The following is a 12,542-nucleotide window of genomic DNA, read 5'->3' as shown; positions in this document are numbered from 1 at the left end:
CAGGTTATTTCCATTTTAAGACGAAGAAAACAAGGCACAGAGACTAAAGCATACCTCTGGTTAGTTGTGATTATGACACCCCCCCAACCCCCCTCTCTTGGCAGTTTTGCCTCAGTGGCACCATGAGGGATACAAAAGATAGAGGGCAGAGTTTCTGCCTTCTGCAAGCTTATGGATTATCTTGGGCTAAATTTGGTAACGTGAATATCACTTTTTCTAGCTCGGACCTCTTGGCAAGACTATTCCTGAGGCTTTGATCAATAACTTCTGTCTGGAGCAATCTGACGTCGCACATTGAAGAGCTTGGAACAAAGTAAGCGATCAATCATAAACAGCACTTCCCCCGCCAGGCACAGCGCCCAGGGCTTACGAATTGAGGCTGTGTTTTTATAGCCAATACAATGTATTTCGTTAGACTGTGTATTTATTTGGGGTGGCTTGAGGAGGGGCTGGTGGAGCTTTGGGGACCAGACTCAAGCTGCCCCAGCCACTCCTCGGTGTCACCAGTTTCTCATGCAAACCACTGTAGGCTCAGGAGAGGAAGACACAGTTCCTGCCACCGAGAAGCTGGCTCGCTATTTGGACGTGCACATTAAGACAAACCAGCGAACAAACAAAAGCCCTAACAAGTCAGGGCCATCCGGGCATGAGGCGCGCGAGAGGCACGGGTGCGTGGGTGCCGGCCCCATCGGTGTGGGTGCAGGGAAGCCTCACGGGAAAATGAGATTTTGAAGCATGAATGGGTGGGTGAGGAGGGAGGGTGATCTTAGGTGGAGAGAAAAGTGGGGGCAATGGGATGGGTGAGAAAGTTCAGATAAGCATTTTGAAGACGGTGAATATAGCAGGTCAACCGGTGTAAAGGAGTCGTGCAGGCACAGTGAAGTCTGATGCTGGTTACCACTGAACCATTCATTTAGTCAACAAATATTTATTGTTCACCTACCCTGTGCCAGGCGCTAGCCTCGCGCTAGAGACCCAGCAGCAGATAAATCATGTGCCCTAAAATGTGACGACTGTTGCCCTGATTTGGGCTCCAGCAGCCCTGCCCCATGTTCCTGGCAGCCAAGCTCTGATCTTCAATCCTGCCTGCAGAGAGGGATCCTCATTTCAGCCATTCTTCCTGCAGACAGATTACACCTGCCCTCCCCCGGCCGCTGACGTGGGGCAGACACAGGAGCCCGGTGATCGGCTCGGCTGGAATAAATTACTGGCCCATCACCTTCATGCATAAAACATGGCACAGAAGGCCTGGGCTGGGCAGCCCAGCACAGCAGCTGCCTTTGGGCCAGTCGGGAGTTAAGGGAAGGAAAGAAAAGGCAAGTTTCAAGATAAAAGAAGTCAACGGAAGCCTTGGATATAAAAAAGGAGAAGAGAGCTTTTAAAAAAAATTTTTTTTTATACGTCTGGCCTTGACTTCCTGTATCGCTACGAGCACTTTTGCTCTCCAGCCATGAGAAGGTGTTAGACCCTCACTTTGGGACCATGGTGTTACCTTCACGATTGCACTGGATCAGGAACAGGCCATGGAGGGACAGGATCCGGAGGCGGCAGCTTTCTCCCAGCTTCCCCCCCATCTCCTCCTTCATGTCCTGTGCACCCTCTTCAGTGGTCTTAATTTTCATCCACTCCTGTCTCCCTATTTCCTTCCTACAGCTCTATCCTAATTGGAGGTAACTAAACTCACTTTGTTTCAAGTAGCAAGCAAGAGAGGGCCTTTTTTCTTTACTTCTCCACTTGATGGAAAATACAAATACTTATACCAGTCAAGGGGCTGTGTGGATTGGAACTTTTGTTTATTATGGTGGGGGGAAAATGCAGTGTCTGAATCAAACAGGTATCAGTGGTGTAGTTAGAATGCGTGAAACTCAAGGATCAGCGAGTCACATTTCCTTTAAGGACCCAATCATATGGTTTCTTAAATTATCAAACTCATACTAAGATTCCCCTTGAGTTGACAGGAACTCTAACCAAAAGTGAGCTTTAATTAAATTAATTTATTTATGATTTATTAAACTATAGTTGATTTACAATACTGTTTTAGTTTCAGATGTACAGCTTCAGATTCTTTTCCATTATAGGTTATTACAAGATATTGAATATAATTCCATGTGCTATACAGGAAATACTTGTTGTTTATCTATTTTATATATAGTGGTGTATATCTATTAATCCCATACTCCTGATTTATCCATCTCCTTCCTCTCTTCCCTTTAGTGACCATAAATTTGTTTTCTATATCTTTGAGTCTGTTTCTGTTTTGTAAATAAATTGATTTGTATTATTTTTTGAGATTCCACATATAAGTGATATCATATAATATTTTTCTCTACCTGATTTACTTCACTTAGTATGATAATCTCTGGGTCCATCCATGTTGCTGCAAATGGCAATATTTCATTATTTTTTATGGCTGAGTAATATTTCATTGTATATATATATATATATACCACATCTTCTTTATCCATTCATGTGTTGATGGACACTTAGGCTGCTTCCATGTCTTGGCTATTGTAAACGGTGCTGCTGTGAACATTGGGGTACACGTATCTTTTCGAATTAGCGTTTTCACCTTTCTGGATGTATGCTCAGGAGTAGGATTGCTGGATCTTATGGTAGTTCTATTTTTAGTTTTTTAACGACCCTCTACTGTTTTTCATAGTGGCTGCACCAGTTTACATTCCCACCAACATTGTAGGAAGGTTCCCTTTTCTCCACACTCTCTCCAGCGTTTATTATTTGTAGACTTTTTGATGATGGCCACTCTGACCAGTGTGAGGTGATCAAAAGGGAGATTTTAGTGTTGACGTAATCGGAGAAAGAGAAAGCATTCTAAGATGTATGTGTCAAGACCACTATCCTTCAATAAGTAACAAATTGGTGTGTGTCTGTTACTGGAAAGGTGTATTTAACTCAGATGTCAGCAAATTCAAATGGTTAGAGGGGCTGTGCTGCTAAGTTCAGTGAGCAAAAGGGCTGTTTTCAGGGTGGTAAGGAATAGCTCACTTTCTTCTTACCTCTGTCATGGGAAAAACAATAGTGAAACCACGATGATAAATTACAACTGCCACTTGGCCTCAGTCTGAGGAGGCAATAGGGCATGGTGGAGACTGTGATACATGGGAAAGCACTTGTACAGGAGGGCACCCACCATTCAGTGCCATCAGATTATTTGCATGAGGAATGGGGGTCTGACCGTGGCCAGATTTCCCAATTTCCCCTTTTTTTTTTTTCAAGAAAAGCAAAAAAATGCTATTTTCTAAGTGAAAGCTCTCCAGCTTAAACATTGGAAGTTAATTCTTTAAATTGTAAATATAGCCCATAGTGTGCTCTAATGCGAAATGTGACAGCTGTGGGGCACCAAGCCCTGGTTTAAGTGCCGGGTGCTGTTCTCATTAAAAGCCCATCACATAGTTTATTTAAGTCTAGTTATATGTTGGCAAGCCTTTCTTATGTGTTAAAAGCCCCTGGGGAAGACAGTTAAATTATGATGAATGAGTGGTTTAGGAACATAAATAAACACAGTCTGCTAGCTTAGGAGGGCAAGCTGGGCTGGTTGCATTCCAAATGGCACCCCAATACAAGGAACTGCACCCAGCAAAATCATTCCTTAATATAATTGAAGAAGCTCTTAGTAGTTTTTTCAGAGTCTCCACCTTATTCATCTGCTTCTTTCAGCTGCACCTACCTTGACTTTAAATTCCAGTTTTTGTGATACCTCATTTTGTGTTGGTATGGAAACAGTTGTGGTCCCACAGATTTAGGGCAACATCTCTGCTGTCACTGAGAAAGGATGGAGTGTGATCTGCATTATTGCATACTGTTGGCGGGGTGGGGTTGGCCTTCCCTCTAAAAACAAGAACTTGGGAGAAAGGCCTGCTTCATTGTACTGATTTCACTTAAATTATGAGACTAAAATCTGGGTACTGTGATACGGTGTCTGCATGGTTTTAATATGAAACAATGATGTGTTAATAAATGTTTAATCCAAGCTTGATGTTCAGCAGGCTAGTCCTGACCTCTCTGGCCTATGTGTCTGAGGAAGGAGGGATTCTGACATTCCTCCAGGATGGTCAAGAGCTCTGCTGTATCAGGGTCAGGGTGAGTTAGAAATAGCAGCAGGATCAAGTGACTTTGTTTGGGGTTGATTTTTCCAACTCATGGAACCACTGAGCATGTTTGAAGGCAGAGAGTTAGAGGCTGTGGAAAGGGAGAAAGCGTGAAGACACTGAAGAGGGAAGGAACAATGGGGAAGCCTCTCACTGCAAACACCAGCCTGCAAGCCTAGTCCTAGACATTGTTTTGCAATTGCTAAGATTTGTCTTGGATAACTTTTCCCGTCCTCTTTCTCTGAGGCCTTTCTCACAGGTCAGCATCACCTCTGACTTGGAGACCCAAGCGTTGTTGCCTCTTGGGCTTATTCTGTCATTGAGAAAAATAAGTTAATAATCCTTTTTTCCTCAAATACACAAAGTGACCTTGAATGGCAATAAAGGGTATACATGCCACCACTCACCCCTTCCATGCCCGTGCAGACATTGCTAATCAACCACAGCTTTCTCCATATCTTTCTTTCCCAAGGAGGCCATGCCCAATCTTAGAATCCTTTCCAATACAGTGCTGCTATTTGTAATCAATTATAATTGCCACAACAGTTGAAACCTGGATTTGTTTTTTTCTATTGCTTCATAACAAATTGTCACAAGCTTATTTTCTTAAAACAACATACATTAATTATCTCATAGTTTCCATGGGTCAGGACACTGGGTATGAAGTAGTTGGGTCTTCTTCTCAGTCTCCCAGTGTTGCAGTCAAGGTGTTAGCCAAGACCACCGTCTCCTGAGGCTCATTGTCTCCTTCCAAGTGCAGTGGTTGTTGGCAGAATTCAATTCCCTGTGGTTGTAGGACTGAGGCCCTGAACAACTAAAGGCTACCCATTGTTCCCTGCCACATCGCCCTTCCTACAGCATGGTAGTCTGCTTCCTCAAGGCCAACTAGAGAGTGTCTGTTGCTGCTTGTAATCTCTCCTTTAAAGGACTTGCCTGATTAGGTCAGGCCCACCCAAGATAATTTCCTTTTTGATTAGTTCAAAATCAACTGATCAGGGACCTTAATTACATCTGCAAATCATTTATTTATTTACTTATTTATTTATTTTTGGCTGCATTCAGTCTTCGCTGCTGTGCATGGGCTTTCTCTAGTTGTGGTGAGTGGGGGCTACTCTTCATTGCGGTGCGTGGGCTTCTCATTGCGGGGGCTTCTCTTGTGGAGCACAGGCTCTAGGCGTGTGGGCTTCAATAGTTGTAGCAGGTAGGCTCAGTAGATGTGGCTCGTAGGTTCTAGAGCGCAGGCTCAGTAGCTGTGGTGCATGGGCTTAGTTGCTCCACGGCATGTGGGATCTTCCTGGACCAGGGCTCGAACCCATGTCCCCTGCATTGGCAGGGAGATTCTTAACCACTGTGCCACCAGGGAAGCCCTGCAAATTTTTAACATTTGCCATATACCAAAACCTAATAATGGAAGTAAAATCTCACCATATTCACGAGTTTTGCCTACACCTACATAAGGGAATGACACAGAGCATGTGTACCAGGGGGCAGGAATCATGGGGCCATCTTAGAATTCTGCTTACTCCAAACCCAGATGTCATCCTTGGAATAGAACCTTGATTCTGAGCTACTGGCTTTGTTTTTCTTTTTTACTTTTTATTGTGAAAAATTTTTAAACATACAGGAAAGTAGAGAAAATAATATAATGAATCTCATATACCCACGTAATTTAACAGTTGTTAACATTTTGCCATATTTGCTTCTTCTATTTTCCTACTGAAATAGTTGAAAATAAATTGTAGGCATTATGACATTTCACCTCTAAATATTTTAGTAAGAGCATCCTTAAAAAATAAGGGCCTTTTTCTACATAACTGCCTAATAAAATTAACAGTGATCCCCTAATATTGTTTAATACATAGTTTATATTCAAATCTCCCAGGCAGAATACAATTCTTAATGTGATCTCCTAATGCCTGTAAACCCTTACAAAATGCCTGGCACCTAGTGTACTCAAAAAGGTTTGAATTCCATCAAAATTATATGCATATTTTATAATCATATTAAAGCAATGACTCCCAAAGTCCAATTTCCCCTAGTCCCTCTCACTTCTTTTCACTGCCAGGGTCTGTAATGAGATATTTACATTATTTACAGTCTATAATAGTGTGGGGTGGAAAATAATGGAACCAAGGTACGAGAGCTGTAATGTGTTACCCTTCTTAGGGATATTCAAATTTTAAAAGAGGCCATCAATTAAATAAATTGTTTAAATAATAAAATAAAAGATACCAGCAGAGAAAGACCCAAATATGTGATGGCGGGCAGATATCTTGAGGAGAGGCTTATCTGACACCCTGAAAACTGTATCAAGCTGCTTACTGAGGCCTCCCCAGGTAAAAAGGGGTCTAGAGAGAGCACAGTGGCCACTTGGCTTTCTGAATGATGACAGCAGTGTCAGGGGAGGGTCTGGCAGTAAGGGGTAGGCACAGATAAGAGGGTGCCCTGTGACCCTTTCTTCCCTTGAATCTGCTAAAGTTTAGGGGTGATGAAAGGGAAGAAAGCCTGGAAAATGTATAAACTTTGATAACAGGGATATATGACTTCACATCCTACTTCTACATCTTAGCTCTTGGCCTGTGGGCAAGTCATTCTACTTCCTTGAATGTCTACTTCCTTAAGCCCCAAATGGTTGTTATAACGACACCAACCTCGCAGTGTTATTAGGGGGATTAGAAGACATAAAATGTATCAAGCGCCTGGCAAGTGGCAGCGGTACTATAGGGATCCGAGAGACTGGTAACGGTAATGGTGACCTTTGGGACAGGATAAAGGGGCTACCATTGCCACCACCACGCTTTTGGGTTGGGGAAAATGCCATGCTGGAGAAGGCAGCCCCCTCTTACTCAGATCCTAACATCACCCCACTTCACCCCCATACCCGGCCAGCTTGCAACACACCAGGTAGGAGGCAACCCAGCCCTGCCAGGGGAAAACCACTGGCCCTTGGGGGTGCAGTTAACTCCTGTTCTTCTGAGAAGCTGGGGTGAGTGTTTTCCCCAGTGGTGGAGTGCAGTACAAGTAAATGCATCCAGGTGACATAGCCCAAGTGGAACTTATTGCTTTGCTGCCTTGAAAGGTGGAACTCCATGTCTGGGGAGAGCTTTGTTGGAGAAGGCTCAGGATGACACCCTCTGTGGACCCAACTGAAGCAATGGGAATGAGTTCTCTCTGTCCCTGAAAAGACAACAGTGACAAAGCTGATACACGTTTGAGATTTGCGAATGCTGCTGTCTCAAAGATACCACTTGTCACTTCCTTCCCAGCGTTGATGTGACGTGGTTGTCTTGTTCGGCCATTCTCCTGACTCAGTGTGGTGGTATTCTCCATTGTGATGGGGCAAGAGGGGAGCCGTAAGCAGCAGTCTGAGTTCCGCACACCCATCCCTGGACAGTGGTTGGGAGAGCGGGTGTGATTTTGAAAGGGGGCTCTCCCAGACTGACAGTTCTCCTACACAAGGAGGTAAGAACCCAGCCGGTTATTCCTTACCGGGTGTGGCCTTGGAGTCTTTTCTAAATACTCTGTGTCTCCAGATGAAACGGAAGACAAGGGCTGGTGCTGGGCAGGCCCCAGATAGCCAGGGGCTGAGGGCTGGAGGAGTGCGCACAGCGCCTTTCCCAGCCTCTTCCATCCGCGCAGGGCCGCCCACTCTGCAGATGGCCCCCGCTCGCCAGAGACCCAGCATCAGCTTACAGAGCAGCCTGCTGACTATCGGTTTTCCGCCCAGCTCACCTGTTATCTGGGGAGGGTCGGCAGACGTGCTGTGGGGCTGGAACGACTCTCACGTTTCTCCTCAGGGCTCCTCCCCTCCGGGATTTTGCACCAGCTTAGGGAAGCCATATGGCTGCAGATTGACCTTTTCAGCCTGGATACAGACACCCAAACGTCCTAGACCACAGCAGAAGCCGTGTTGCTGCCTTTCCTGACTTGCTGCCTCAGTGTCTTGCCATTGATCTGACTTAATTAGAATGACGCCCAAATGTCAGATTCCTAGTGCCGCTCTTGCTGACTCAGGCTGGTCTCCTCTGTTTCTGTTTTAAATTGAAGTATAGTTGATTTACAAAGTTGTGTTAATTTCTGGTGTACAGTAAAGTGATTCAGTTATATATGTATATTCTTTTTCATATTCTTTTCCATTATAGTTTATTATAAGATATTGAATATAGTTCCCTGTGCTATACAGTAGGACCTTGTTGTTTATTTTATATATAGTAGTTTGTATCTGCTAATCTCAAACTCCTAATTTATCCCCCTCTGCCCCCTGCTTTCCCCTTTGGTAACCACAAGTTTGTTTTCTCTGTGTGTCTGTTTCTGTTTTGCAAATAAGTTCATTTGTATCACTTTTTTAGATTCCACATATAAGTCATTTCACATGATATCTGTCTTTCTCTGTTTGGCTTACTTCACTTAGTATGATAATCTCTGGGTTCATCCATGTTGCTGCAAATGGCATGATTTCATTCTTTTTTAAGTCTGAGTAATATTTCATTGTATATATGTACCACATCTTCTTTATCCATTTATCTGTCAATGGACATTTAGGTTGCTTCCATGTCTTGGCTATTGTAGATTCTGCTGCTATGAATATCGGGCTGCATGTATCTTTTCAAATTAGAGTTTTCTCCAGATATGTGTCCAGGAGTGGAATTACTGGGTCATATGGTAGCTCTATTATAAGTTTTTTAAGGAACCTCCATACTGTTTTCCATAGTGGCTCTGTTCTGTCTCACACCCCATGAATTCCTCGCCTGGCTCCTGTTTCCTTTAAAGCCATAAGCTTAAAGATTTGGGAGGAGGTAAGCAAGGGGATCACCCCAAGTGTAAAAAAAAAACCAAATAAAGAAGGCTTTTAGAACATTTCTGTAAACCACGGGTCACATATTTCCTAGGTTCCAGTCTAGCCACCTGCTAAAGTCGCCCATGAACAGCCTCAGCCCAGACAGCGGGCAGGCTGGCCCCCCAGGGCCTGAGTTTCTCCACAGTTCTGCATCCTGTTTACCAGCTGTTCTGTCAATTACTGAGAATTTGACTGTATTTTGTTTAGGGAGCCTAGTATTCATACTGGTGTAAGAGTTAGTTATATAGCTTCCAACACGACATTACCTGTTTTCTCATCAACCAGAAGATTAATTGCTTTCCATAGAAGCCTTACCCTCAGCCTTCCTGCCTGAGTGATTGAGTCCCAGAGTGTTACTTCCAAATGCCCCATTCCAGCTTATACTGTCAAGGATTAAAAGCATGGGAAACCCGAGAAAGGGAGATACTTTGAATAATTCAAGGGGGTTCTGTTGGTTGAGAAAGTGCTCTCTTTGTATGTACATTGATCTGGACAGATATTTTAGCCATCTCCAGCCAAGGACGGACAAAAGAGAGGGTGTGGAGGGAAAGGGGAAGGAGAGGAAGAAGAAACAAATTCGAACACAACTAACTGAAATTAAAAAGAATGAAAACAGCAGTGGGATTAGAGGACTCAGAGCTTGGTGGAGGGTCTTAAAGCCTTTAATCCTCAGATTGGTTGTTGGTGGACAGATCTAAAGAGCCCGAAAGTTAACCACTGGAATAACAACTTGGACTCTGGTTGGAAGCAGAAAATTACCAAAACAGCAAATTTTCTCAGTAGCATTAAGCCCGTGTATTACGCTGGGGGGAAGGAGGGTTTTAGGGGATAGGAACCATCTGGAAATATGTTAGCCTAAAAGCGAGCCACTATGTAAGTACCAGTTTTTCTATATCAAGATCCAAGAAACTGTTTAACTGCACAGGAATATGTGTGTATGTTTGTGTACACAAACACACACACAGACACACCCCAGTTGTCAAGAATGTGATGACTGGGGCTTCCCTGGTGGCGCAGTGGTTTGGAGTCCGCCTGCCGATGCAGGGGACACGGGTTCGTGCCCCGGTCCGGGAGGATCCCACATGCCGCGGAGCAGCTGGGCCCATAAGCCATGGCCGCTGAGCCTGCGCATCCGGAGCCTGTGCTCCGCAATGGGAGAGGTCATAACAGTGAGAGGCCCGCGTACTGAAAAAAAAAAAAAAAGAATGTGATGACTGTGAGCTTGGGCAGCAGCACTAAAAAATAAATGTCTTTAGTTTGTTTTGATCTGATACAAAGCTATTATGTCTTTGTTGTTGTATAAAACTCAAACAATTCAGAAACACATAAGAGAGAGAGGGCAAGTCATCTAGAATTCCCAGCCCCCTCATTGTACAGCATAGTGCTCCCATTTCTTTTTCTAAAACATACTCAATATATTATTTTCATAGGCTCTGTTCTGCAACTTGCTTGTTTCACTTAACAACATAACTTGAATACCTTTCTGACAGTCAATGGCCATAAATATCTTTAGACTGGATCCATACAGCCAAATTCAAATGGAGGCCTGCAGAGTTTGGGCAGTTTAAATGTATCTAATCTGATTCACTTATTCCTGAAAAAATTATTATAATTATAAAAGTGGATTGTATTGGATGGGGACTGAACTGTTCGCTTAATTATTCACATAGCCTGGGTGTCTCTGACTCTCTGTACTCAGATGGTAAGGAGGAGTGTTTAAAAGGTCAGGGTAATCAGGAGAGGGTTTGTGTATCTACTTTCAGAGAACTATCCCACACACAGTCCTTGAAGGGTAAATCTTTTCATCCCCCACCAAAATGAAGGGTGATTTGGGAACAAGACCATTCCCTATCCCATTGCAGGTTGGTGCCATTGGTGCCTGGTTCCCAAGGCACCAGGATGTCCTTGTGCTTAGGGGTGGGTAGCTTGGCATTTAGCTCCATCATAGAATGGAATGTGAAGAGGCATCTTAAACCTGAGCCTGCACCCAAAAAGAGTTCGGCAAGATCAAGAAAAACAGAGTCTAGGATATTTGCTAATAACTCTTTGAATTGCTGCTCCCCAGAGCTTTGTTTCCTGAGGTTTTGTGTACGAATAAGAGTCAAATTAATCCAATCCTTCAATTTTCAAGCAAGTAACAAAAACCCATAAAGGACTTACTTGCTAATATTGTGTTAATGGGAGGATAGCAAATTCATGTAAATGAGCCTGCAAATAATCTCAAGAGATTTCCCCCCTGTGGACCAAGAGGAAGCTTTACTTCTGTCAGGATGGTTTCGAGGGAGAGAAAGGATGCTCTTTTGAGCTATCAGAAACGATGAAAGCAATTCTGTGGGCCTGCAAGCACCCTCTAAATGGTACAGATGATGAAGGGATGTGTTAGATGTATTTTTTAATGTTTTCTGAGATGTCATAAGCAACAGTTTTTACATACAGAAAAGTTAAAAGAATTATAGAGGGGACATCCATATAACTACTACCTAGATTCTACCACTAATATTTTATTATGCTTGCTTTATCTTATATCTACCCAGATATCCACCCCTCTATCAATCCATCAATAAATCTTATTTTTAATGCTTTCAAATTTAGTTACAGACATCCATACACTTCACTCTAAACACTTCAATGTGTATGTCATTTAATCTTTGTTACTGGTTCTTTAAAAATAGTCAAGTTTTTTGAGGTTTAATTTACATAGAGTACATTTTTTGTAAGACCACTTTGACTTTTTAGTGTACAGTCCTGTGAATCTTGGCAAACACCTATGGTTGTGTAACTACCACAACAATCATGATAGGAAAAGTTCCACCACCTCAAACATCCCCTCATGCTCCTTTGTATTCAACCCATGCCTTCGTCAACTGACGGTCTGCTTTCTGTCCTTACAGTTTTGCCTTCTTCAGAATGTCTTACAAATGGAATCTATAACCTGTAGCCTTCTGAGTATGGCTTCTTTCATTTAGCATAATACATTTGAGGTTCATCCATGTTGTTGCATGCGCCTTTGTCATCTTCATTGCAGAGTAGTATCCATTACTGGATGTATTTCTATAAGGTATAATCACGTGCAGGTGGTAAGATCTCTCATCACCAAAAAGCATGGGCAAACAGCGACCACCAGAGTGGACAGCCCCTGAGGTCTCCGTGGTCCTCATGGCTCTGTGCCTGTCTTAGGAATCTCTAGGCAAATCAAGGACAAGGAACCTCTCTGAGGTCCCAATGCGCCTCATCTGTGCCCTGGGAATATTAGTGCCCTGGGAATATTAGTGGGAACTACTCAGGGATACTTTATTCAATCAGCACTAAAGGATTATGGTTCAGAAGGTAGCAACCCTACGTTTTTTTCTTTGACGTTGTATGTGATTGCAGAGCCTGTACACAGGTCAGGGATTGTTTCTCCCAATGTGAGACCTAAACCCAGACTGATATAGAAGAGCAGAGGCCAGGGGAGGCAGGAGAACCAGGATGGGAGAGAGGGAAGAGCCGTTCTCTAGTGGAGGCTGTGCTGGCGCTGACAAGCTATGACACAGTCACAGAGGATCCAGGAGCCCTGGTTCAAGAGCTTTCTGGCTGCCTGTTATTACTCTCTCCATTTT

At 43.5% G+C, this 12,542-nt stretch overlaps 1 protein-coding gene across 3 annotated transcripts in view; it reads left to right on the top strand.

Annotated features, from left to right (window-relative positions):
• The first annotated feature begins 1,191 nt into the window (after positions 1 to 1,191).
• The window catches only part of RIPOR2 (RHO family interacting cell polarization regulator 2), a 207,993-nt gene continuing 196,642 nt past the window's right edge, over positions 1,192 to 12,542 (top strand). Inside the window, exon 1 of one of the 3 annotated variants that reach the window (XM_024751942.1) lies at positions 1,192 to 1,552. In XM_024751942.1, the coding sequence (XP_024607710.1) occupies positions 1,483 to 1,552 (70 nt within the window). In that variant the 5' untranslated portion in view covers positions 1,192 to 1,482. The remainder of the gene's footprint in view (positions 1,553 to 12,542) is intronic. The other 2 variants (XM_024751935.1, XM_024751941.1) reach the window with 2 other exon arrangements.

This window comes from Neophocaena asiaeorientalis, unplaced genomic scaffold (genome assembly GCF_003031525.2).
Source record: "Neophocaena asiaeorientalis asiaeorientalis breed wild unplaced genomic scaffold, Neophocaena_asiaeorientalis_V1.1 scaffold165, whole genome shotgun sequence".
In the NCBI taxonomy this organism is placed as follows: domain Eukaryota; kingdom Metazoa; phylum Chordata; class Mammalia; order Artiodactyla; family Phocoenidae; genus Neophocaena; species Neophocaena asiaeorientalis.
This window is presented reverse-complemented; position numbering and strand designations above follow the sequence as displayed.